This window comes from Pseudophryne corroboree, chromosome 1 (assembly GCF_028390025.1).
Source record: "Pseudophryne corroboree isolate aPseCor3 chromosome 1, aPseCor3.hap2, whole genome shotgun sequence".
Lineage (NCBI taxonomy): Eukaryota > Metazoa > Chordata > Amphibia > Anura > Myobatrachidae > Pseudophryne > Pseudophryne corroboree.
The window spans coordinates 978691315-978718221 of NC_086444.1; the positions used below are offsets into that span (position 1 = coordinate 978691315).

Genomic DNA, 26907 nt, shown 5'->3' on the forward strand with positions numbered 1-26907 from the left:
AAGTAGGGAGTTCTGGATATACAGACTATATATCTATAAAACTAAAATGATGGGTAACTAGTGCCTTCAGTGTAGAGTAATATAATTAGCTGTATCCTAACGATAATGGAAACTGTATTTCTTTAAAACTCTCCTCTTACGTCTTTGGTTCTCAGCTCGAAGAGTGAAGGTACGTAGATCATTGAGCAAAGAGACTAATTACTGACTCAATCACCGGGGATTAACCCATTCATTAATCCCCAAGGATTTCAGGAACTGCGAGGAAGGCTTTGAGAAAAAGGCACCATCGGGGTTAACGTACAGGGGAAACCCAGTGAGTTTCTGCACTTTAACACCTGATTGTTGGTGGGAAAAGGCTATTTAATTTAATAGCTATTTAAAGGCTATGGGGTATATGCAATTGCGCATTGCGGCTTTTTCCCCCCCGTTTTTATATTCGACACAATTCGACCGTCGAATTCCGGCCGGCGGGTGCCGGAATTCGACATATTCAATTAAAAACGGATTCGACAGTCCCGCTGTCGAAAAACGGACCAATTGACGGATAAGTGCGTCCTGGATTCGACTTTTCGTACGGCACAAAAATGGTTAAAAAACCCTAAAAAAAATTGCGTGGGGTCCCCCCTCCTAAGCATAACCAGCCTCGGGCTCTTTGAGCCGGTACTGGTTGTAAAAATACGGGGAAAAAATTGACAGGGGATCCCCCGTATTTTTAGAACCAGCAACGGACTCTGCGTCCGGTCCTGGTGCAAAAAATACGGGGGACAAAAGACGTAGGGGTCCCCCCGTATTTTTAACACCAGCACCGGGCTCCACTAGCTGGAGAGATAATGCCACAGCCGGGGAACACTTTTATATCGGTCCCTGCGGCCGTGGCATTAAATCCCCAACTAGTCACCCTTGGCCGGGGTACCCTGGAGGAGAGGGGACCCCTTAAATCAAGGGGTCCCCCCCATCCAGCCACCCAAGGGCCAGGGGTGAAGCCCGAGGCTGTCCCCCACCCATCCAAGGGCTGCGGATGGGGGGCTGATAGCCTTGTGTAAAATCAAAGAATATTGTTTTTTGCAGAAGAACTACAAGTCCCAGCAAGCCTCCCCGCAAGCTGGTACTTTGAGAACCACAAATACCAGCATGCGGGAGTAAAACGGGCCCGCTGGTACCTGTAGTTCTACTGCAAAAAAAATACCCAAATAAAAACAGGACACGCACACCGTGAAAGTAAAACTTTATTACATACATGCCGACACACACATACTTACCTATGTTCACACGCCGACCTCTGTCCACTTCTCCAAGTAGAATCCGGGGTACCTGAAAATAAAATTATACTCGCCTAAATCCAGTGTGTCCTGTTCATTTTACCCGCTGACCGCGGGTAACCTCACCGCTGACCGCAAAGTTCCCACCATTGAATATAATGGAGCGGCTGTGCGATGCGCTGTCTGACAGCTCAGACGCGCATAGACAATCAGGAGAGTGCCACGACGTGGCGCTCCCTGATTGGCTGAAGGCACCCTCTGTGACAGGAGTCACGGGGGGTCTCAGCATTCGGGGAAAGGGGTCCCATGTGTAAACATGGGACCCCTTTCAGTGCGTGGATCGGGTATGCGGTTTGTTTTTTTGCCAAGTACGTGGATTACAAAAAAAAAAAAGAGAACAGGACACACTGGATTTAGGCGAGTATAATTTTATTTTCAGGTACCCCGGATTCTACTTGGAGAAGTGGACAGAGGTCGGCGTGTGAACATAGGTAAGTATGTGTGTGTCGGCATGTATGTAATAAAGTTTTACTTTCACGGTGTGCGTGTCCTGTTTTTATTTGGGTCTTTTTTTTGCAGTAGAACTACAGGTACCAGCGGGCCCGTTTTACCCCCGTATGCTGGTACTTGTGGTTCTCCTAGTACCAGCTTGCGGGGAGGCTTGCTGGGACTTGTAGTTCTTTTGCAAAAAACAATATTCTCTGATTTTACACAAGGCTATCAGCCATCCATCCGCAGCCCTTGGATGGGGGGGGGGGGGGGGGGGCAGCCTCCCCATTCCTCCAGGGCACCCCGGCCAGGGGTGACTAGTTAGTGATTTAATGCCAGGGCCGCAGGGACCAATATAAAAGTGTCCCCCGGCTGTGGCATTATCTCTGACTAGTGGAGCCCGGTGCTGGTGTTAAAAATACGGGGTACCCCTACGTTTTTTGTCCCCCTTATTTTTTGCACCAGGACCGGACGCAGAGCCCGGTGCTGGTTCTAAAAATACGGGGGATCCCGTCAATTTCCCCCCCGTATTTTTACAACCAGGACTGGCTCAAAGAGCCCGAGGCTGGTTATGCTTAGGAGGGGGGGACCCCACGCATTTTTTTTTCTGGATTTTAACCCATTCCCACTGAAAACCATGCTCTCTCTAATTTTAGTCAGTTAAAAAAATAAATATTATTTAAAAAAATATATAAATAATACTAGTCTCCTAATAGACAAACCAAGTACATAATCCCTTCTAATATAAATAGATATGCTATTAGCAATAAAAAAAAACCCACAAAAAAACCCCATGTTTTTAATTTTTTTTATTAGATTCCGCCAGCAAAGTGAGGCGGAATGAAATTGACGAAATTACTGTCGAAAAGCACTGTTGTCGAATCGACATTCTTCAATTGAATATACTTTTGTCGAAAAGCCGCATTTGTACCATTGCAGACATGTCGAATTTGACAACTGTCTAATTTTAAAAAGTCGAATCTGAAAAGTCAGTTTTTTTTGTCGAAAAATACTGTTTTGCATTGTCGAATATTTTTTTGGTCGAAAATGCCCCGTTTTTCGACATTTGCGGCAATTCGACCGCAATTGCATATACCCCTATATGTGTTACCACGTGTTGCAGTAATTAGGCATTGGTAAACCCTGCGGCGAATTGAATATGCCCCACAATAGTGAATCCACACTACAAATGTGCTAATAGAAACATATGCCAGCAACTCCCAAGGTATTTTTACTCTGTACCAATGTATAATTTGCTGAAGTTTTCTCTGCACATGGATATAGGGGGTTATTCAGAGTTGTTACCATAACGTATATTTTTGGTTTGCTAAGAACTTACCGTTGATAACGGTATTTCTCCTATGTCCACAGGTTCCACAGGATAACAATGGGATATGATGGAGCGACAGCGGATTGGCACCAAGCGATCACAAGCTTTCAGTCCTCCCAGGATGCAACGGGACGGTCCATATATCCCCACCCACTGGCTCAGGCAAATCAGTTGTATTCCAAAGCACATGGCAGGAGTATCATGTAGAACCCTAATTAGGCGATAAGAACACACACGCACACCCTTCAGTACAAGAAGGAGGAGGTTAGAGAGTATAAAGATCCTCAAATCAGGTGCATCAGGGTGCGATTCCTGTGGAACCTGTGGACATAGGAGAAATACCGTTATCAACGGTAAGTTCTTACCATAATGTATATTTCTCCGGCTGGGTCCACAGGTTATCCACAGGATAACAATGGGATTTCCCAAAGCAATTTTTAGTGGTGGGTACGCTCCTGATTGGACAGGAAAACCTTACGCCCGAATTCAGCGTCATGAGAGGCAAAAGTATCCAAGGCATAATGTCTAATGAATGTGTTAATGGAAGACCATGTGACTGCCTTACATATCTGTTCTGCTGAAGCACCATGTTGTGCTGCCCATGAAGGACCTACCTAACGAGTAGAGTGAGCAGAGACATTAGCTGGAACAGGGAGATCAGCTCGAGAATATGCTCCTGAAATAGTCATTTGAAGCCATCTTGCTAGCGTCTGTTTAATAGCAGGCCATCCTCTCATGTAAAATTCGTAAAGAATGAAGAGAGAATCTGTCTTTCTGATGGCACTGGTACAATCCATGTAGATTCTTAATGCCCAGACTACGTCCAGCGACGCATCTCCCGAAGAAAGTCCCGATATCTGAAAAAACAGGACTACATTTTCTTCATTAAGGTGGCATTTAGACCCCACCTTAGGAAGATATCCAGATCTAGTTCTGAGAACTACTTCATCTGGATAATCATCAGAAAAGGAGATTTACATAACCATACTCCTAAATGTGATACTCTTCTAGCTGATGCCATAGTCAGCCGAAAGAGAACTTTAGCTGTTAACCTTTTAAGATCCACTTTATTAAGTGGTTCAAATGGAGCAACTTGTGCTTTGAGGACTAGACTTAAGTCCCAAGACACTGTAGGAGGAACAAGAGAAGGTTGAACGCGCAGCATTCCCTGGAACAAGTGCGCACATCCTGAAAATTGTCAATTTTCTTTCGGAACCATGCAGTAAATGCTGACACTTGTGCTCTCAAGGAAGCCATCCTAAAACCTTTATCCATTCCTGCCTGAAGGAATGCTAGAACCCTGGAAACTCTGAAAGATTTCGAGTTCATAACTGCACCAATAAATATAGGCTTGCTATATTTGGTGACAAGTATGAGCCAAGGAAGTTTTCCTAGCTCTGAGCATTGTTTGATTTACCTGTGAGAATCTTCTTGACTTCAGGATATAGATTTCAAGAGCCACGCCATCAAGACTGTCGATCCAGATGTCTGTGATAACAAGGACCCTGCATTAGTAGACCTGGGCGTTGAGGAAGCAGAAATGGCATTTGACATTTTCTGCGGCTCTATTTATCAACAACTTCTGGGCCAGAACGGAATTATTAGAATCCCGGCACTGAAGTTGTATTTTCCTCGCTATCCCGGTGCAAGATGATTTGAGAAAACACATAAGTGAAATGAAATTCCCATTGAAAAGACGTCCACAAAGATCACTCCCTGATCCTTTGTTCCTGATCCGACTATGGGTTCTTTGTTGTTCAGATGGGACTCCATGAGATCTATCTCTGGCCAACCCCACTTGTCTAACAGAGTCTGAAACGACTTCTGGGTGCAAAGCCCATTCGCTTACCTGAATGGCATGTCAACTGAGAAAGTCTGCTCTCCAGTTTAGAACTCCCGGAACGAACACTGCGGACAAGGCTGGAAGATGGAGTTCTGCTCACTTTAGTATTTGACTTACCTCCTTCCTTGCTGTTTAGCCGCGCGTTACTCTCTGAAAGTTGAGGTACACTACTGCCGTTGCCTTGACCCTGTGGATCTGGACTGGTTTTCCTTTAGGAGCGTCCTGTGTCTGAATAAGGACCATGTACATGGCCCGAAGTGCTAACAGGTTTATTGGCAGGCAATTTTCTTCTGTGGCCCATAGTCCCCAGAATCATCATCTTCTGGACAATGCCCCCCCCCCCCCGATAACTATGTGACCAGTGTAGGGTTAACGCGCTGGCTCAGGACGCCCCTCCAGCGTCTACATGTGCTATGTTGCCGAGCCTTCCAGGAGCGCAGCCTGTCAGACCCTTGTGCCGCCATACCCGCCGGCGACACACTAACCGGGATGCCGGCGCTGCACCACTCTTCTATCTTCTGGCTCTGTTAGGGGGTGGCGGCCGTGCTGCGGGAGTGAGCGGTCGCCTCGTGGGCTTGCGATCAGCACCCTCAGGAGCTCAGTGTCCTGTTAGCGGAGTAGAGAACCATTAACTCTTTATTAAGTTGGTCCCTACTCCCCTCCCCCCCCTATGTCCCACGAAGCAGGGAGGCTGTTGCCAGCAGCCTTCCTGTATCCTAACTAACTCTAAAAACAATAAAACTAAGACAACACCTAGGCGCTCCCCTAGCTGTGACCGGCTCCTCCGGGCACATTTTCTAAACTGAGTCTGGTAGGAGGCGCATAGAGAGAGGAGCAAGCCCACACTATTAAACTCTTAAAGTGCCAGTGGCTCCTGAAGGACCCGTCTATACCCCATGGTAGGAAATTGGACCCCAGCGTCCTCTACGATGTAAGAGAAATGACAGTTGGGAGCTGAGTGACTGGTGCGTTATCACCTTCCACTTTATCACTTAACCAGGCTTAATAAATCTGCCCCTCATTCATTCTCCCTAATGGGGTACCAGTCACTGAAGTCTGAAATGAGGGGCCTGTGTTCTTCTCTTCAAGGCTCACTTAAATAGTAAATAAGAGGGTGTTCACCATGTCCATCCAGTAAAAAAAAAAAAAAAGAATTTATTTACTGATAATTCTATTTCTCGTAGTCCGTAGTGGATGCTGGGGACTCCGTAAGGACCATGGGGAATAGCGGCTCCGCAGGAGTCTGGGCACAAAAGTAAAGCTTTAGGACTACCTGGTGTGCACTGGCTCCTCCCCCTATGACCCTCCTCCAAGCCTCAGTTAGGGTACTGTGCCCGGACGAGCGTACACAATAAGGAAGGATTTTGAATCCCGGGTAAGACTCATACCAGCCACACCAATCACACCGTACAACTTGTGATCTGAACCCAGTTAACAGCATGATAACAGAGGAGCCTCTAGAAAAGATGGCTCACTACAGCAATAACCCGATTTTTGGTAACAATAACTATGTACCAGTATTGCAGACAATCCGCACTTGGGATGGGCGCCCAGCATCCACTACGGACTATGAGAAATAGAATTATCGGTAAGTAAAATCTTATTTTCTCTGACGTCCTAGTGGATGCTGGGGACTCCGTAAGGACCATGGGGATTATACCAAAGCTCCCAAACGGGCGGGAGAGTGCGGATGACTCTGCAGCACCGAATGAGAGAACTCCAGGTCCTCCTCAGCCAGGGTATCAAATTTGTAGAATTTTGCAAACGTGTTTGCCCCTGACCAAGTAGCTGCTCGGCAAAGTTGTAAAGCCAAGACCCCTCGGGCGGCCGCCCAAGATGAGCCCACCTTCCTTGTGGAATGGGCATTTACAGATTTTTGGCTGTGGCAGGCCTGCCACAGAATGTGCAAGCTGAATTGTACTACAAATCCAGCGAGCAATAGTCTGCTTAGAAGCAGGAGCACCCAGCTTGTTGGGTGCATACAGGATAAATAGCGAGTCAGATTTTCTGACTCCAGCCGTCCTGGAAACATATATTTTCAGGGCCCTGACAACGTCTAGCAACTTGGAGTCCTCCAAGTCCCTAGTAGCCGCAGGCACCACCATAGGTTGGTTCAGGTGAAACGCTGAAAACACCTTAGGGAGAAACTGAGGACGAGTCCTCAATTCCGCCCTATCCGAATGGAAAATCAGATAAGGGCTTTTACAGGATAAAGCCGCCAATTTTGACACGCGCCTGGCCCAGGCCAGGGCCAACAGCATGACCACTTTCCATGTGAGATATTTTAACTCCACAGATTTAAGTGGTTCAAACCAATGTGACTTTTGGAACCCAAAAACTACACTGAGATCCCAAGGTGCCACTGGAGGCACAAAAGGAGGCTGTATATACAGTACCCCTTTTACAAACGTCTGAACTTCAGGGACTGAAGCTAGTTCTTTTTGGAAGAAAATTGACAGGGCCGAAATTTGAACCTTAATGGACCCCAATTTCAGGCCCATAGACACTCCTGTTTGCAGGAAATGTAGGAATCGACCCAGTTGAAATTCCTCCGTCGGGCCTTACTGGCCTCGCACCACGCAACATATTTTCGCCAATTGCGGTGATAATGTTTTGCGGTTACATCCTTCCTGGCTTTGATCAGGATAGGGATGACTTCATCCGGAATGCCTTTTTCCTTCAGGATCCGGCGTTCAACCGCCATGCCGTCAAACGCAGCCGCGGTAAGTCTTGGAACAGACAGGGTCCTTGCTGGAGCAGGTCCCTTCTTAGAGGTAGAGGCCACGGATCCTCCGTGAGCATCTCTTGAAGTTCCGGTTACCAAGTCCTTCTTGGCCAATCCGGAGCCACGAATATAGTGCTTACTCCTCTCCATCTTATAATTCTCAGTAACTTGTGTATGAGAGGCAGAGGATGGAACACATACACTGACCGGTACACCCACGGTGTTACCAGAGCGTCTGCTGAGGAAGTCTGCTTCCCAGTTGTCCATTCCCGGAATGAACACTGCTGACAGTGCTATCACATGATTTTCCGCCCAGCGAAAAATCCTTGCAGCTTCTGCCATTGCCCTCCTGCTTCTTGTGCCACCCTGTCTGTTTACGTGGGTGACTGCCGTGATGTTGTCCGACTGGATCAACACCGGCTGACCTTGAAGCAGAGGTCTTGCTAAGCTTAGAGCATTGTAAATGGCCCTTAGCTTCAGGATATTTATGTGAAGTGATGTCTCCAGGCTTGACCATAAGCCCTGGAAATTCCTTCCCTGTGTGACTGCTCCCCAGCCTCGCAGGCTGGCATCCGTGGTCACCAGGACCCAGTCCTGAATGCCGAATCTGCGGCCCTCTAGAAGATGAGCACTCTGCAACCACCACAGGAGGGACACCCTTGTCCTTGGTGACAGGGTTATCCGCTGATGCATCTGAAGATGCGACCCGGACCATTTGTCCAGCAGGTCCCACTGGAAAGTTCTTGCGTGGAATCTGCCGAATGGGATTGCTTCGTAGGAAGCCACCATTTTTCCCAGAACCCTTGTGCATTGATGCACTGAGACTTGGCTCGGTTTTAGGAGGTTCCTGACTAGCTCGGATAACTCCCTGGCTTTCTCCTCCGGGAGAAACACCTTTTTCTGGACTGTGTCCAGGATCATCCCTAGGAACAGAAGACGAGTCGTCGGAACCAGCTGCGATTTTGGAATATTGAGAATCCAACCGTGCTGCCGCAACACTACCTGAGATAGTGCTACACCGACCTCCAACTGTTCTCTGGATCTTACCCTTATCAGGAGATCGTCCAAGTAAGGGATAACTAAAACTCCCTTCCTTCGAAGGAGTATCATCATTTCGGCCGTTACCTTGGTAAAGACCCGGGGTGCCGTGGACCATCCAAACGGCAGCGTCTGAAACTGATAGTGACAGTTCTGTACCACAAAACTGAGGTACCCTTGGTGAGAAGGGTAAATTGGGACATGAAGGTAAGCATCCTTGATGTCCCGAGACATCATGTAGTCCCCTTCTTCCAGGTTCGCAATCACTGCTCTGAGTGACTCCATCTTGAATTTGAACCTCTGTACGTAAGTGTTCAAAGATTTTAGATTTAGAATCGGTCTCACCGAGCCGTCCGGCTTCGGTACCACAACAGTGTGGAATAATACCCCGTTCCCTGTTGCAGGAGGGGTACCTTGATTATCACCTGCTGGGAGTACAGCTTGTGAATGGCTTCCAAAACTGCCTCCCTGTCAGAGGGAGACGTCGGTAAAGCCGACTTTAGGAAAACGGCGAGGGGGAGACGTCTCGAATTCCAATTTGTACCCCCAAGATATCACCTGAAGGATCCAGGGGTCTACTTGCGAGTGAGCCCACTGCGCGCTGAAATTCATTGAGACGGGCCCCCACCGTGCCCGAGTCTGCTTGTAAAGCCCCAGCGTCATGCTGAGGGCTTGGCAGAGGCGGGAGAGGGCTTCTGTTCCTGGGAACTGGCTGATTTCTGCAGCCTTTTTCCTCTCCCTCTGTCACGGGGCAGAAATGAGGAACCTTTTGCCCGCTTGCCCTTCTGGGAACGAAAGGACTGCGCCTGATAATACGGCGTCTTCTTATGTTGAGAGGCGACCTGGGGTACAAACGTGGATTTCCCAGCTGTTGCCGTGGCCACCAGGTCTGAAAGACCGACCCCAAATAACTCCTCCCCTTTATAAGGCAATACTTCCAAATGCCGTTTGGAATCTGCATCACCTGACCACTGTCGTGTCCATAACCCTCTTCTGGCAGAAATGGACAACGCACTTACACTTGATGCCAGTCGGCAAATATTCCGCTGTGCATCACGCATATATAGAATTGCATCTTTTAAATGCTCTATAGGCAATAATATACTGTCCCTATCTAGGGTATCAATATTTTCAGTCAGGGAATCCGACCACGCCAACCCAGCACTGCACATCCAGGCTGAGGCGATTGCTGGTCGCAGTATAACACCAGTATGTGTGTAAATACATTTTAGGATACCCTCCTGCTTTCTATCAGCAGGATCCTTAAGGGCGGCCATCTCAGGAGAGGGTAGAGCCCTTGTTCTTACAAGCGTGTGAGCGCTTTACCCACCCTAGGGGGTGTTTCCCAACGCACCCTAACCTCTGGCGGGAAAGGATATAATGCCAATAACATTTTAGAAATTATCAGTTGTTATCGGGGGAAACCCACGCATCATCACACACCTCATTTAATTTCTCAGATTCAGGAAAACTACAGGTAGTTTTTCCTCACCGAACATAATACCCCTTTTTGGTGGTACTCGTATTATCAGAAATGTGTAAAACATTTTTCATTGCCTTAATCATGTAACGTGTGGCCCTACTGGAAGTCACATTTGTCTCTTCACCGTCGACACTGGAGTCAGTATCCGTGTCAGCGTCTGTATCTGCCATCTGAGGTAACGGGCGCTTTAGAGCCCCTGACGGCCTATGAGACGTCTGGACAGGCACAAGCTGAGTAGCCGGCTGTCTCATGTCAACCACTGTCTTTTATACAGAGCTGACACTGTCACGTAATTCCTTCCAACAGTTCATCCACTCAGGTGTCGACCCCCTAGGGGGTGACATCACTATTACAGGCAATTTGCTCCGTCTCCACATCATTTTCCTCCTCATACATGTCGACACAAACGTACCGACACACAGCACACACACAGGGAATGCTCTGATAGAGGACAGGACCCCACTAGCCCTTTGGGGAGACAGAGGGAGAGTTTGCCAGCACACACCAGAGCGCTATATATATACAGGGATAACCTTATATAAGTGTTTTTCCCCTTATAGCTGCTGTATTTTTAATACTGCGCCTAATTAGTGCCCCCCTCTCTTTTTTAACCCTTTCTGTAGTGTAGTGACTGCAGGGGAGAGCCAGGGAGCTTCCCTCCAACGGAGCTGTGAGGGAAAATGGCGCCAGTGTGCTGAGATAGGCTCCGCCCCCTTCTCGGCGGCCTTATCTCCCGTTTTTCTGTGTATTCTGGCAGGGGTTAAATGCATCCATATAGCCCAGGAGCTATATGTGATGCATTTTTCGCCATCCAAGGTGTTTTTATTGCATCTCAGGGCGCCCCCCCCCAGCGCCCTGCACCCTCAGTGACCGGAGTGTGAGGTGTGCTGAGAGCAATGGCGCACAGCTGCGGTGCTGTGCGCTACCTTATTGAAGACAGGACGTCTTCTGCCGCCGATTTCCCGGACCTCTTCTGTCTTCTGGCTCTTTAAGGGGGCCGGCGGCGCGGCTCTGGGACCCATCCATGGCTGGGCCTGTGATCGGTCCCTCTGGAGCTAATGTCCAGTAGCCTAAGAAGCCCAATCCACTCTGCACGCAGGTGAGTTCGCTTCTTCTCCCCTTAGTCCCTCGATGTTGTGAGCCTGTTGCCAGCAGGTCTCACTGAAAATAAAAAACCTAAAAACTAAACTTTTCACTAAGCAGCTCAGGAGAGCCACCTAGTGTGCACCCTTCTCGTTCGGGCACAAAAATCTAACTGAGGCTTGGAGGAGGGTCATAGGGGGAGGAGCCAGTGCACACCAGGTAGTCCTAAAGCTTTACTTTTGTGCCCAGACTCCTGCGGAGCCGCTATTCCCCATGGTCCTTTCAGAGTCCCCAGCATCCACTAGGACGTCAGAGAAACAAAAAAACAACAACACAATTTTTGTTTTCAAATTACTTACCACCAGAAACAAACAGGCACGAACAAAGGACATTTTGGTCCCAAGTGAGACCGTTTTCAAGTTCAACAGCGCCATTCTTATACCTTATCGGGTCCTACCCACCAGATGTTATCTTATTATCTCAGCATCCGCATGACCAACCATGATGAAATGCACACCAAAACAGGAACAGGGGGAGGCTTTGGTTCATCCCACCACACATCCAGCATGCAGTGATGCACGCTGGAATGCACAGCAGGAAGTGCAGCCACAGACACATGCTGCTGTCCTGCATTGCAAGGCGGCACCATGCACGACAGCATAGTCACTTGCATGTGAAGTCATCACGCATATGCAATACAAACCACAAGAAAGTATGTGTTCCACAGTGGAATACAAGCCACACAACAATACTAAACATATTAACTCAGAGGATCCCAAAACGCGGTCCTCAAGGCACCCCAACAGTCCAGGATTTAGGTATATCCATGGCTCAGCACAGATGGTTAAATAAAATTGCCTGAGGTGCTAATTAAGTCACCTGTGGCCAAGCATGGATATACTTAAAACCTGGACTGTTGGGGTGCCTTGAGGACTGCATTTGGGAACCGCTCTATTAACTGAAAGTAAAATTTTAACAAGTGATATCTTCTATAAAAATCTAAATAGGTTAAATGATGTGGGAGAGGTATGTGGAGGTGTTGTAAAAGTATTTTTTCTCCAACCTTAAGACTTGTATAACACTGAAAAATCCCAAATAATAAATTTTTCTTTACCCCAAAATATTGTAAAGCCTCACATTTGCTGAAAAAACACTTGTTGCATATGATTTTGACATAATTAATAAAGAATGCAAAATTAGTCATTTTACACTTTTTAAGAACTTCCAGTGCATTCTTTATGGCCACCGACAGCCTTCTATATGGTCCTGCTATAGGGCCTAATTCAAACCTGATCGCTGTTGTGTGAATTCGCAAGGCGGATGATTATCGTTCAACCGCGCATGCGTATGGATCGTAGTGCGCACGTGCAAGGACAAACTGAGAAAAAAAATCCAGCAACTTTTTTGATCCCTAGGTGTACGCAAGTTGATTGACAGGAAGGGGGGTGGTATTTGTCAGCTTCGGCCTCGATCAGCCTGTTTATCACACTGTAGGAGTAGGTCCTGGACTACGTACAGACTGGAAAAATCATTAGATGGTGAGCGAGTTGCAAACGGATTTGCAGCTGCCGGCGTTAGCAGAGATTTTTGCAAGGCGTATGTAGACTTGCTCGGGACAAGTATTCACTCTGTCTGGGCAGCGACTATATGATCACAAACCTCGCAAATTCGCAGTGGAGCGATCAGGTCTGAAATAGGCCCATAGTATCTCAGTTGTCACTTTTTCGAGGTCCAGGACAATTTCCCCACTTTTTCATGCACTTTTGCCAGGTCTCCTTTTGCAGAAAAGCCGCACAAGCATGCCGCAAGTAGCCATTTCTAATAGTATCTCTTGTTTTGTGGGTGTATGCATTGTTGCAATGTATGCGAGTTTTATGATGCGAGTTGCTTTTATGGGGTATTATAGGTACTGTATATTATAGATTTAATAACCATAAATTATGATGGGAGCCAATAACAATGAAGTTAAAGACTGCAAATTATTTAAATGATGGGCCCCTAGGACTCACATAATCTTGGCGCAATCACTGTTTACTATGTTAAAGATACCCATTATCCACAAATAGATATCAGAGATTATCTGATGGACAGAGATAACCAAATCTAAACATCAGCAGTTTTCCTTTCTGTATATATTATGTATATTATCTAGCACACTGACACGCATTCACACATTCATACAAAATAGTGACTTCAAATATTTAAAAAAAACATTCAGTGAATTGTGCCTGCATTGTGTTAATACACTGAACAAAGGGGGGCAAACATTACCAATGTTCTATACAGTACATTTACAGCCCAGCTATAAGTACAACAGTAAAGTTGCACACAACTAGATCAGAGGGCCTAGTGATGCAGAAATGGTTTGGCTGGTTCAAGAAACCAAAATTTAAATCATAGGAATCATGTCAAGGGTTTTCTTATTAGCACATCCTGGAAACATACCTTCCTTTTTTGGACACATTAGGGGAGATTCAAATGTTTGAAAAATCAGTTAGGAAAAAACAGACTCCCATCTAATAGACAGGAAAAAACAAACTCCCAACCGACTTTTCAAACATTTGAATCTCCCCCATAGAATGCAGTCATGTCTAAATAAGATATTCAAATCTGAAGATTTAAAGTAGAAATTAAGTAGAAACTAATGCCTCAACATTAAACACTTCTATTAACTGTAGTGAAAGGTGAATTTTATGGATTTTTTTTATGACAGGCGCAGCTTTGAATTGCTAAATGGGTCTTTAGGATAAACTGAGGGCAAACACCCGGCCGGCTTTAAACCACTGCCGTGATGTAAAGACACATGCAGCGCAATGTGTCCTTACACACAGCACGGTCCCGGCCCGGCTGCAACCTCACCACTGGAAGGTCCGGCTGCCGGGCCGTCTTTGCAGCCAGTAAACCGTGTGTGTGAAGGGGAGCTTTCACACACACAACGGTTTTTTCTCAAGCCGTGTCTAATGCAGCGCATGCGCACAGCATCACGCACGGCTCAAAGCCGTCCTGTGTGACAGACTCTGCCGGTTTCTCCTGGATGGCAAAAAGCCGGACAAAGTTTGTCCGGCATTTTTTGCCATCCGGGAGAAACCGGCCAGTGTGTTACAGCCCTAAAGGTTCTTAACATGTAAAGTTTGGAGCAGAGAAGGGAAAGGGGGGACATGATAGAAAGTTTCAAATATATCAAGGGTTTTAACAAGGTACAGGAAGGAAGAAGTATGGACATGGACTGAAACTGGAGGGATGTAGATTTAAGGGAAACTTGAGGAAAAATTACTTTACAGAAAGGGTAGTGGACAAATGGAATAGCCTCCCAGCAGCAGTGGAAGAGGCTAAGACAGTAGAGCAATTTAAACATGCACAGGATACACATAAGGATATCCTTACAAAGAAATAAGGATCAAACAGGGTTTGAGTTAATAATATGGTTAAAATAAGAATTTACTTACCGATAATTCTATTTCTCGGAGTCCGTAGTGGATGCTGGGGTTCCTGAAAGGACCATGGGGAATAGCGGCTCCGCAGGAGACAGGGCACAAAAAAGTAAAGCTTTACTAGGTCAGGTGGTGTGCACTGGCTCCTCCCCCTATGACCCTCCTCCAGACTCCAGTTAGATACTGTGCCCGGACGAGCATACACAATAAGGGAGGCATTTTGAATCCCGGGTAAGACTCATACCAGCCACACCAATCACACCGTACAACTTGTGATCTAAACCCAGTTAACAGTATGACAACAGAAAGGGCCTCTTAAAGATGGCTCCTTAACAATAACCCGAATTAGTTAACAATAACTATGTACAAGTATTGCAGATAATCCGCACTTGGGATGGGCGCCCAGCATCCACTACGGACTCCGAGAAATAGAATTATCGGTAAGTAAATTCTTATTTTCTCTATCGTCCTAAGTGGATGCTGGGGTTCCTGAAAGGACCATGGGGATTATACCAAAGCTCCCAAACGGGCGGGAGAGTGCGGATGACTCTGCAGCACCGAATGAGAGAACTCCAGGTCCTCCTTTGCCAGGGTATCAAATTTGTAAAATTTTACAAACGTGTTCTCCCCCGACCACGTAGCTGCTCGGCAGAGTTGTAATGCCGAGACCCCTCGGGCAGCCGCCCAAGATGAGCCCACCTTCCTTGTGGAGTGGGCTTTTACAGTTTTAGGCTGTGGCAGGCCTGCCACAGAATGTGCAAGTTGAATTGTGTTACAAATCCAACGAGCAATCGACTGCTTAGAAGCAGGTGCGCCCAACTTGTTGGGTGCATACAATATAAACAGCGAGTCAGATTTTCTGACTCCAGCCGTCCTTGCAATGTATATTTTTAAGGCTCTGACAACGTCCAACAACTTGGAGTCCTCCAAGTCGCTAGTGGCCGCAGGCACCACAATAGGTTGGTTCAGATGAAATGCTGATACCACTTTAGGGAGAAAATGCGGACGAGTCCGCAGTTCTGCCCTATCCGAATGGAAGATTAGATAAGGACTTTTATAAGATAAAGCCGCCAATTCAGATACTCTCCTGGCAGAGGCCAGGGCTAGTAACATAGTCACTTTCAATGTGAGATATTTCAAATCCACCTTTTTCAATGGTTCAAACCAATGGGATTTGAGGAAATCTAAAACTACATTTAGATCCCACGGTGCCACCGGAGGCACCACAGGAGGCTGTATATGCAGTACTCCCTTGACAAAAGTCTGGACCTCAGGGACAGAGGCCAATTCTTTTTGGAAGAATATTGACAGGGCCGAAATTTGAACCTTAATGGATCCCAATTTGAGACCCATAGATAATCCTGATTGCAGGAAATGTAGGAAACGACCCAGTTGGAATTCCTCCGTCGGAACCCTCCGATCCTCGCACCACGCTACATATTTTCGCCAAATGCGGTGATAATGTTTCACGGTGACTTCCTTCCGTGCCTTAATCAAGGTAGGAATGACTTCTTCTGGAATGCCTTTCCCTTTTAGGATCTGGCGTTCAACCGCCATGCCGTCAAACGCAGCCGCGGTAAGTCTTGAAAAAGACAGGGACCCTGTTGTAGCAGGTCCCTTCTCAGAGGTAGAGGCCACGGTTCGTCCGTGAGCATCTCTTGAAGTTCCGGATACCAAGTCCTTCTCGGCCAATCCGGAACCACTAGTATTGTTCTTACTCTTCTTTGCCGTATGATCTTCAATACCTTTGGTATGAGCGGCAGAGGAGGAAACACATACACTGACTGGTACACCCAAGGAGTTACCAGTGCGTCCACAGCTATTGCCTGTGGATCTCTTGACCTGGCGCAATATTTGTCCAGTTTCTTGTTGAGGCGAGACGCCATCATGTCTACAATTGGTCTTTCCCAACGGTCTATTAACATGTTGAAGACTTCTGGATGTAGACCCCACTCTCCCGGATGAAGATCGTGTCTGCTGAGGAAGTCTGCTTCCCAGTTGTCCACGCCCGGGATGAACACTGCTGACAGTGCTATCACGTGATTCTCCGCCCAGCGAAGAATCTTGGCAGCTTCTGCCATTGCACTCCTGCTTCTTGTGCCGCCCTGCCTGTTTACATGGGCGACCGCCGTGATGTTGTCCGACTGAATCAACACCGGCTTTCCTTGCAGGAGAAGTTCCGCCTGGCTTAGAGCATTGTAGATTGCTCTTAGTTCCAGAATGTTTATGTGAAGAGACTTTTCCAGACTCGTCCATACTCCCTGGAAGTTTCTTCCTTGTGTGACTGCTCCCCAGCCTCTCAGGCTGGCGTCCGTGGTCACCAGGATCCAATCCTGAATGCCGAATCTGCGGCCTTCTAATAGGTGAGCCTTCTGCAACCACCACAGAAGTGACACCCTTGTCTTTGGTGACAGGGTTATTCGCAGGTGCATCTGCAGATGCGACCCTGACCATTTGTCCAACAGATCCCTTTGGAATATTCTTGCATGGAATCTGCCGAATGGAATTGCTTCGTAAGAAGCCACCATTTTTCCCAGGACTCTTGTGCATTGATGTACTGACACTTTTCCTGGTTTTAGGAGGTTCCTGACCAGATCGGATAACTCCTTGGCTTTTTCCTCTGGAAGGAAAACCTTTTTCTGAACCGTGTCCAGAATCATTCCTAGGAACAGCAGACGAGTTGTCGGGATTAAATGGGATTTTGGAATATTCAGAATCCACCCGTGTTGTCTTAGCACCTCTTGAGATAGTGCTAAAGCTGTCTCCAGCTGTTCTCTGGACCTTGCCCTTATTAGGAGATCGTCCAAGTATGGGATAACTAATACGCCTTTTCTTCGAAGAAGAATCATCATCTCGGCCATTACCTTGGTAAAGACCCGAGGCGCCGTGGACAATCCGAACGGCAGCGTCTGAAACTGATAGTGACAGTTTTGAACAATGAACCTGAGGTACCCCTGGTGTGCGGGGTAAATCGGAACGTGTAGATACGCATCCTTGATGTCCAAGGATACCATAAAGTCCCCTTCTTCCAGGTTCGCTATCACTGCTCTGAGTGACTCCATCTTGAACTTGAACTTTTTTATGTAGAGGTTCAAGGACTTCAGATTTAGAATAGGCCTTACCGAGCCATCCGGCTTCGGTACCACAAATAGAGTGGAATAATACCCCTTTCCTTGTTGTAATAGGGGTACTTTGACTATCACCTGCTGAGCGTACAGCTTGTGAATGGCTTCCAACACCCTCTCCCTTTCGGAAGAGACGGTTGGTAAGGCAGACTTCAGGAAACGATGAGGAGGATCCGTCTCTAATTCCAACCTGTACCCCTGAGATATTATCTGCAGGATCCAGGGGTCTACCTGCGAGTGAGCCCACTGCGCGCTGTAATTTTTGAGACGGCCCCCCACTGTCCCCGAGTCCGCTTGAGAGGCCCCAGCGTCATGCTGAGGTTTTTGCAGGAGCCGGGGAGGGCTTCTGTTCCTGGGAAGGAGCTGCCTGTTGGTGTCTCTTCCCTCTTCCTCTGCCTCGTGGCAGGTACGACAAGCCCTTTGCTCTCTTATTTTTGTAGGAGCGAAAAGGCTGCGGTTGAAAGGTCGGTGCCTTTCTCTGTTGGGGAGTGACTTGAGGTAAAAAAGTGGATTTCCCGGCAGTAGCCGTGGCCACCAAGTCTGATAGACCAACTCCAAATAACTCCTCCCCTTTATACGGCAAAACCTCCATGTGACGTTTTGAATCCGCATCGCCTGTCCACTGTCGTGTCCATAAGGCTCTTCTGGCTGAAATGGACATAGCACTCACCCGAGATGCCAGTGTGCAAATATCCCTCTGTGCATCACGCATATAGATAAATGCATCCTTTATTTGTTCTAACGACAGTAAAACATTGTCCCTATCTAGGGTATCAATATTTTCAATCAGGGATTCTGACCAAACTACTCCAGCACTGCACATCCAGGCAGTTGCTATAGCTGGTCGTAGTATAACACCTGCATGTGTGTATATATTCTTTTGAATAACTTCCATCTTTCTATCTGATGGATCCTTAAGTGCGGCCGTCTCAGGAGAGGGTAACGCCACTTGTTTGGATAAGCGTGTGAGCGCCTTGTCCACCTTAGGGGGTGTTTCCCAGCGCGCCCTAACCTCTGGCGGGAAAGGGTATAATGCCAATAACTTTTTTGAAATTATCAACTTTTTATCAGGAGCAACCCACGCTTCATCACACACGTCATTTAATTCTTCTGATTCAGGAAAAACTGTTTGTAGTTTTTTCACACCATACATAATACCCTGTTTTACGGTATCTGTAGTATCAGCTAAATGTAACGTCTCCTTCATTGCCAAAATCATATAACGTGTGGCCCTACTGGAAAATACGTTTGAATTTCTACCGTCGTCACTGGAATCAGTGCCCGTGTCTGGGTCTGTGTCGACCGACTGAGGCAAAGGGCGTTTTACAGCCCCTGACGGTGTTTGAGGCGCCTGGACAGGCATTAATTGATTGTCCGGCCGCCTCATGTCCTCAACTGACTGTTTAAGGGAAGATAAACCATCACGTAATTCCACAAATAAAGGCATCCATTCTGGTGTCGACCCCCTGGGGGGTGACATCTGCATATTTGGCAATTGCTCCGCCTCCACACCAATATCGTCCTCATACATGTCGACACCACGTACCGACACACACCGCAAACTCACAGGGAATGCTCTAATGAAGACAGGACCCACTAGCCCTTTTGGGGAGACAGAGGGAGAGTCTGCCAGCACACACCACAAAGCGCTATATATACAAGGGATATCCTTATATTAAGTGCTCCCTTATAGCTGCTTTAATATATATATATATAGCCATTAATGTGCCCCCCCTCTCTGTTTTACCCTGTTTCTGTAGTGCAGTGCAGGGGAGAGACCTGGGAGCCGTTCTGACCAGCGGAGCTGTGACAGAAAATGGCGCCGTGTGCTGAGGAGATAGGCCCCGCCCCTTTTTCGGCGGGTTCTTCTCCCGCTATTTTTCCAGTCAGGCAGGGGTTAAATATCTCCATATAGCCCCTATGGGCTATATGTGAGGTATTTTTAGCCTTGTATAAGGTTTATATTTGCCTCTCAGAGCGCCCCCCCCCAGCGCTCTGCACCCTCAGTGACTGCCCAGTGAAGTGTGCTGAGAGGAAAATGGCGCACAGCTGCAGTGCTGTGCGCTACCTTATGAAGACTGAGGAGTCTTCAGCCGCCGGTTTCCGGACCTCTTCACGCTTCAGCATCTGCAAGGGGGTCGGCGGCGCGGCTCCGGGACCGGACTCCACGGCTGGGCCTGTGTTCGATCCCTCTGGAGCTAATGGTGTCCAGTAGCCAAGCAGCAAATCCACTCTGCATGCAGGTGAGTTTACTACTTTCCCCCTAAGTCCCACGTTGCAGTGATCCTGTTGCCAGCAGGACTCACTGTAAAGAAAAAAAAAACCTAAACTAAACTTTCTCTAAGCAGCTCTTTAGGAGAGCCACCTAGATTGCACCCTTCTCGTTCGGGCACAAAATCTAACTGGAGTCTGGAGGAGGGTCATAGGGGGAGGAGCCAGTGCACACCACCTGACCTAGTAAAGCTTTACTTTTTTGTGCCCTGTCTCCTGCGGAGCCGCTATTCCCCATGGTCCTTTCAGGAACCCCAGCATCCACTTAGGACGATAGAGAAAAAAGGGGCAGACTAGATGGGCCAAGTGGTTCTAATCTGATGTCAAATTGTATGTTTTTTATAAAATGAACCAGCAAAATGTTTGCTTTTCCCTGCAAAGTTCTACAATAATTCTTAACTCAAAAGTCCAATAGTGGATTTTTTTTTTAATTGTAATGCAAACATTTTCTTCACCCTTCATCTTCACTACTGCTCCATGAATCTTCAAATGCAGGATGGAGACGGGTCTGTGACCTTAATTTCCCAAGGTCTTCATCAGGATCAGCCTCTCGCATTGCAGGAACCCATGCTAAAACATTACAGTCTTTGCTGCCGCTGTACAGCTCCTGAAAGTGAGGCTGAAACACACAGCAGTCCACATCATTGTAATGTCCTCTCAGAACACTTATTTTTTCACCGGAATAGATGGTGTACACAACAATGGTACTATCATATGGTACAAACACAAAATCTGGGCTACAACCCACTGAAACAGTGAACTTTATGCTTTTTCTGCTATAGTTTGAAACTTTGCCATAATTGACAAGGGTGTTTTCCCCTGAAGCACTGTTCCACAGCCTCATCCTATCATCTGTGCCAACTGTCAGTAGGTGAAGCCCATCACTGGTAAAACATAACCCATTAACTCTTCCATTGTGAGCAGTGTTAGCAGATTCTGAGGAAGCCTTCGATTTTTCCCCATTGTGCTGATCCAGGGTCATCAGGCAGCCTGTAGCTTTACGCACATCCCACAGTTTTACTTTACTGTCAGCACTTGCTGTAGCTAAAATATAATCATATCTTGGAGACCAGCAAACGGACAGAACTTCAGCTCTATGGCCCTGCAATATATGTGAACATGAACCAGATTTCAAATCACATAACTGTACTTTGGGACTTTCTGTTCCGACTGCTATCAAGCTATGCTTTGTTGCCAATGGAGACAGGTGGTGGCTGTAAACATTACCATTAAACTGAAAGACCTCTGCTAGTTGTAATGAATTTGTGTCCCATATCTTTAGCGTCTTATCAAATGAACTTGATGTAAACAATCCGGTGTCATGAGGGTACCACTGAACTGTCTCAACGCTAAATTTGTGCACGTCTGGGTGACCTTTGCCCACCTTAGAAAGTGCTTTACATGTAAACGATGCAGTTTTACTTAAATTTTCAAGGTCATAAATGACAATAATACCATCTGAACCACCAGATAGCATGTATCTTCCCTCAACAGGTTCAATATCAAGAGTGTTGATCCCATTTTCATGCATTCGTTCAACATCACGGTCCTTGTTTAGCTCCAAACTCAGCACCCTTCGCGTAGATTCAGCTCGAGTAAGACGAACAGGGCTATCCAAGCCACAACGCCGAGACCAAAGAGAGCCAAGCATTCTCCAGTAGAATGGTTCTTACAGACTATGAAGCGGTTTATATATATATATATATATGCCAAACTTTTCAAAGTCCAGACGATCAGCATTTAAGTGAAAGAAATAGTATTCTATTTTAACGGAAAGGATTTCACTAGCAATTCAGTCATGATTCTTCTGATCAATACCTAAAAATACAACAAAAAGAAATTATATACAATAAAGATACATTTTAATCGCTGGACTAACAAATGAGACAGACAGAATGGAGATAAGAGGGGATAGAGATGGAGGAAAGATTGACAGATGAGAAGAAGACAGACGGTGGAAAGTGGGAAAACAAATATGTGATAGACATAGGTAAGAAGATATGAGAGAGAGAGAGAGAGAGAGAGAGAGAGAGAGAGAGAGAGAGAGAGAGAGAGAGAGAGAGAGAGAGAGAGAGAGAAGGAAAGGAGGGACAGAGATGAGACACAGGCCGTACTTGCCAATGACTGGTACAAAGTATTAATACTATATATTTAGAAAGCAAAAAGGGCAGAAACTGCATGTTGCTTACAATATGTCTACTTAAGAAAAATTGTATTTCAAATACACGTGAAATAGCACGACAATTTAAGATGAATTCCCATTTCATGTTTTCAGTTATTTAGCGTTCATGATAGGCAGTTTTAGCAGAGCGCCGCCCCTGCCCGAATTTTAAATGGCAACATGCGCCATGCCCCTTTAGAGGCGCCCTTTTCAAAACACCACCTAATGTATCACAAACTTTTGAAGCTTACATTTTACTAGTCTCTTTCAAACTTTAAAATAGTACTCAATGGCTTAATTTATGAAGTGTATGTGCCTTATATTAGTATTGGGATATTTAACAATAGGTTACAGCAGAAGATAATATAGATTGTAAGCTCCAATGGGCAGGGACTGATGTGAATGGGCAAATATTCTCTGTAAAGCGATGCGGAATATATGTGCGCTACATAAATAACTGGTAATAATATTGTCGGCATCAACCAATTTACAATTCAGTATTGCAGGGCCCATCTTTCTCTGTGGGGATGATGATCTGTAGTGATCTTCAAAGCCGACACCAATAGCTAATGCCATGCTCAGATGGCACTAGCTTGTGTAGCCTACATTCTAAAATTTGCTGGAAAGGAATTATGGGATTCCTCTCTCCAAAAGCCTCCACTGTATGGGGGCTGCACATACAAAATACAGATGGCGTAATGGTTAGCAGTACTGTCTCTCTGCACCTAGGTCTTGGGTTGATTCCCACCATGGCCCCTAACTGTGTGGCATTTGAATACTTTATTATTCATGCTCTGACATGAGAAGTTTGGTAAACTGCCTGTATAGCAGGATTGTTATCATAGGAATAATGTAAAGGGTTCATAATACACCAGTAGACGGAAATGAGAATGTTTTCCCAAAGTTCAGTGGATCTTTTATTATTGACATAGTGACTCTCTAACGGTATTTTCTGTAGTGTAGTCCAGTGATGGCTAACCTTGACACTCCAGCTGTTGTTGAACTACATATCCCAGCATGCCCTGCTACAGTTTTGTTATTTGGCCATGCTAAAACTGATGCAGGGCATGCTGGGATGTGTAGTTCAACAACAGCTGGAGTGTCAAGGTTAGCCATCACTGGTGTAGTCAGTAGGCTACAGTGGCTAACACCATCTGAAGATGGCAAAAGCTGCCGGGGTCCAGCTCTGGAATGCTCTGCATTTCACAGCTTAGCAATTAGACAGCGCAACAGCACCTTAGAAACACATGTTGTGGCATTTGCTGTTGAAAATGGAAGGAACATGCGGCAGTTCCACCTACTTACATCCTGGGTAGCTTTAATATTTACCTCTCCCCGTCAGGATAGGGAAACCCCCCCCCCCCCCCCCCCCCCCGCCCCCACCCCCGCCCCAACAAGAAAAAAGAAAAAAAAAAAGTGTCAGAAAATGCTTTCTTGGTTTAATTTTCAGTTTAGTTTAAACCAGTTTTTATTTTATTGCATTAATGTTTTAATGCAAAGAAATTAAAGAAATTGTAATCATGAATTAGAAACCATGATCAACCATGTTTTAATGCTTTCTAGCATTTACTAATGTTATTAGGCTTTGATTTGATATATTTTACATATTTCATAGTGTTCACTCTAGGAGTGAAAAGGGGCAGGGCGCCGGACTCCGGGGGCACATTTGCCGAAACGGGGGCGCGGCCACGCCTACGTCATTTTAGGGGGCGGTGCGGCCCACAGACGCTACTATAGAGAGCGTCCGTGGCCGGCGACGTCACTGTTGGGGGCGTGCCCAGCACCTCCGTCGGTGCTGGGCTTCCCCCAGCTCTCTCCCAATGCGTGAATGGATGCCGCGCGCATGCGCACGGCATCTATACACGCCGGAGGGGCAGGAAGTGGGCGGCTGTTCTAGCAGGGCGCCGCAAAAGGGGCAGGGCGGGTTTTCCCTGCTAAAAAACGGGCAGGGCGCGGCGCCCTGCTAAAACAGCCTAGAGTGAACACTATTTTTTTTTTACAGCGTATTATCCCTATTACACCTGAATATACGTAGATAGACTAAACATATAACTACAAACAAATTATACTCCAAGATAAATGAAATCGAAAATAAGAACAAGTTAATATTAATAATTAGTCATTATTACTGATAATTCAATAATCTGAATAGGAATACAAAATGAAAAATGCCAAAAAGCAATTTCAGAGAAACACACACAAAAGGAGGAGTTAAGCATTAGCAGTGGGCATGCCATTGGCATTAAACATTCTGAATAAAAAAACACTAGGTTTTTTAGTATGATAGGTTTAAAAAAAACCAAAAAAAAAAAAAAAACCTCAGTGCTGAGCCTGTAGTCACAGCATAATAATAAAAAATAAAAAAACAGAGTGGTTTTTATAAAATAAATAAAGTAGGTTTAAACCAGCCAAACCTGCCCCCCTGAAAACAGATATTATTGTACAAATAGGCTCATCAATACTAAAAGTGTGCACCTGCATCTTGGGACAGTCTGTAAACATTAAAAATATATAACAGCACTCTCTAGGGCAGCCTGCAGAGAGGCTGTCATAAGAAACATAACAAACACTTGCTCATGGTGGGTGCAGGAGGTGTCATTGCTATAAGGGCTAGAGACTTAGGGGCCCCGCCTCTTGGGCCCTACTCACCTGCACTCAGGTCATAAAGTTGTCTCCCTGGTCCCCAAAATTGCCCGTTAAGCACTGTGTGGCATGTCTACTGGCCATAGTAAACTGTGACATAGCTGGCAGCACTGTGTGGTATAATTTGAACTAGGGCACTACTGTGGGGCATAACATTAACTAGGGGGCTCAAGTTCAGAAAATGGGATCCCCTGGGTTAGCATAACTAAACTGCTTCAGAACACTATCCACATGGACATCTATTGGAAATAGTACCCTGCAGCTAGTGAAGCAAGCCATTATGCTAATAGCATGGCAAGGCCGCGGAGTTACCAGTTTTAGGGCAGGATGTACTAAAGGGAAAATGCGGCAAAACACCCGTTTTTGAGGGTTTTACTGCATTTCATATGTACTAACACCCGGCCGCCAGGTTTTCGCCGCCAAGGGTATCGTCCTCTTTTTATGGCGATACACTATAGAAGGCTATAGACTTCTTTCGCACCCACCGCCGCCTCCCGCACAACCCCCCCCCCCCCTTCCCCACGAACCCCAGCATTTTCTGCCCCGCAGCACAGCCTGCCATGGGGAGGATGAGGAGCCCAGGGACTCCCAACACAAGGCACCTCCCGGGGCTGGAAGGTGACGGACCCCACAGAGATCCCCCACACACCTTCTGACAGGTTTCGCAGGGGTCTCTGTCACCACATTGTGATGTTAATCGCATATGTTAGTACATATGTGACTAACATCGCTGCGAGGGGTGGTGATGTATTTTAATACATCCTGCCCTTAATGTTCTGAACAAGTGTAACAATGTCCTGGAGTAGTCTGCTACGCTAACTCATGTTCTGAAATTGAACCAAGAAGGAAGCTACTACAACGCATAAAACAAACAACTGCTGTGAAGAGAGAGGCGTCTCTCTAGAAGGGGGAAAGAGGCACCCCCCGGGCTTGCCTTGACAACCCTAAATTGGGGACACCTATTAATAATAATAAAATTATTTTATTTATATAGCGCTCTTTCTCCAACAGGACTCAAGGCACTTTACAGACAAAAAACAATGCACATAATACAGAGAATCTAAGTGATACAGCAATAGATAAGCCACACAGACATAAAAGAAAGCCTTAAGCACACAGAAAGCATAATGCAGGATTGGTGTAGGCATTTTGGGTAATAACTTCCAAGGGTTGTGTATTCCACCCTCACAAGGTACCAGGTACGGCAGCCATCTTGGGTGCACAGCGTAAGATTACCCAAGGGTGGAAAAATCTACCCCTTGAAGAGATGACACAAAATGGGGGTGATTTCAGAGTCCTATAGTTCAGAGTAGGGTTCCAACAAAACCACCAGGTCCATGTATTTTCATCCCATCCACAAGTGTACCATATGGGGCAGCCATGTTGGGCGCACTTCGGAGGTTACACTGTGGAAGGTGAGCCATACAAAGGCTCAGAGCATATATGGGAAATCTGACACTTGTGTTGTAGTATGATGTACCCTGTATATAGGGCGCAATGGCAGGGTGTGCAATCAGTGGAGGTAAACATTACAGGAAAAGCACACAGTGGGGAGGAAGAGAAAAAACAAAAGACTCCAACAACAGGGGAGGGGGGACAACTGCAGGTAACCAGTGGAAGAAGGAAAATTGGGATAACATTATTTTAATAAAGGTCCTGTGGCAGATTAAGGTTAACCGCAGAATGTAATCAGCCACACAGCCTGTGTAAATCATACTTACCCTGGATTAAAGAGAATAAAGCCTGCACACACAGTCGATTTTAGGGACTTACCTGTCTATCGCAACAACTGACCTGGAGAGAACATCCAGGCACCATGGAGTGTCCCTGCCTGGTCTCGGAGCCGGCCGCCGCCACTGACGCCCGGATAAACTACAACCAGTCGCCCGACGGCCTCGCTCAATCTCCGGTAGTACGCACCAGGCTCCGTTTCTTTCCCAAATTCTCTCTTCCGTCTCCCACGGATGACCTCACTCCCGCTGCGACGACGGCAGCACTGGTTGTTGCCGAGCGACTGACGTCATCC

At 46.5% G+C, this 26907-nt stretch overlaps 1 protein-coding gene across 2 annotated transcripts; it reads right to left on the reverse strand.

The window, feature by feature from the left end:
• Positions 1-20484: 20484 nt before the first annotated feature.
• ERCC8 (ERCC excision repair 8, CSA ubiquitin ligase complex subunit) lies at positions 20485-26870 on the reverse strand. Of its 2 annotated transcripts, none has more exons than XM_063920554.1 (2): positions 26676-26870; positions 20485-21895 (listed from the first exon to the last, which is right to left on the reverse strand). In XM_063920554.1, exon 2 carries the CDS (start codon positions 21726-21728, stop codon positions 20529-20531), a length of 1200 nt encoding a protein of 399 aa, XP_063776624.1. In that variant the 5' UTR covers positions 21729-21895; positions 26676-26870; the 3' UTR covers positions 20485-20528. The 2 variants fall into 2 exon arrangements, with proteins under 2 accessions (XP_063776624.1, XP_063776623.1); XM_063920553.1 differs by having other exon boundaries at positions 26655-26870.
• Between the last annotated feature and the right edge of the window lie 37 nt (positions 26871-26907).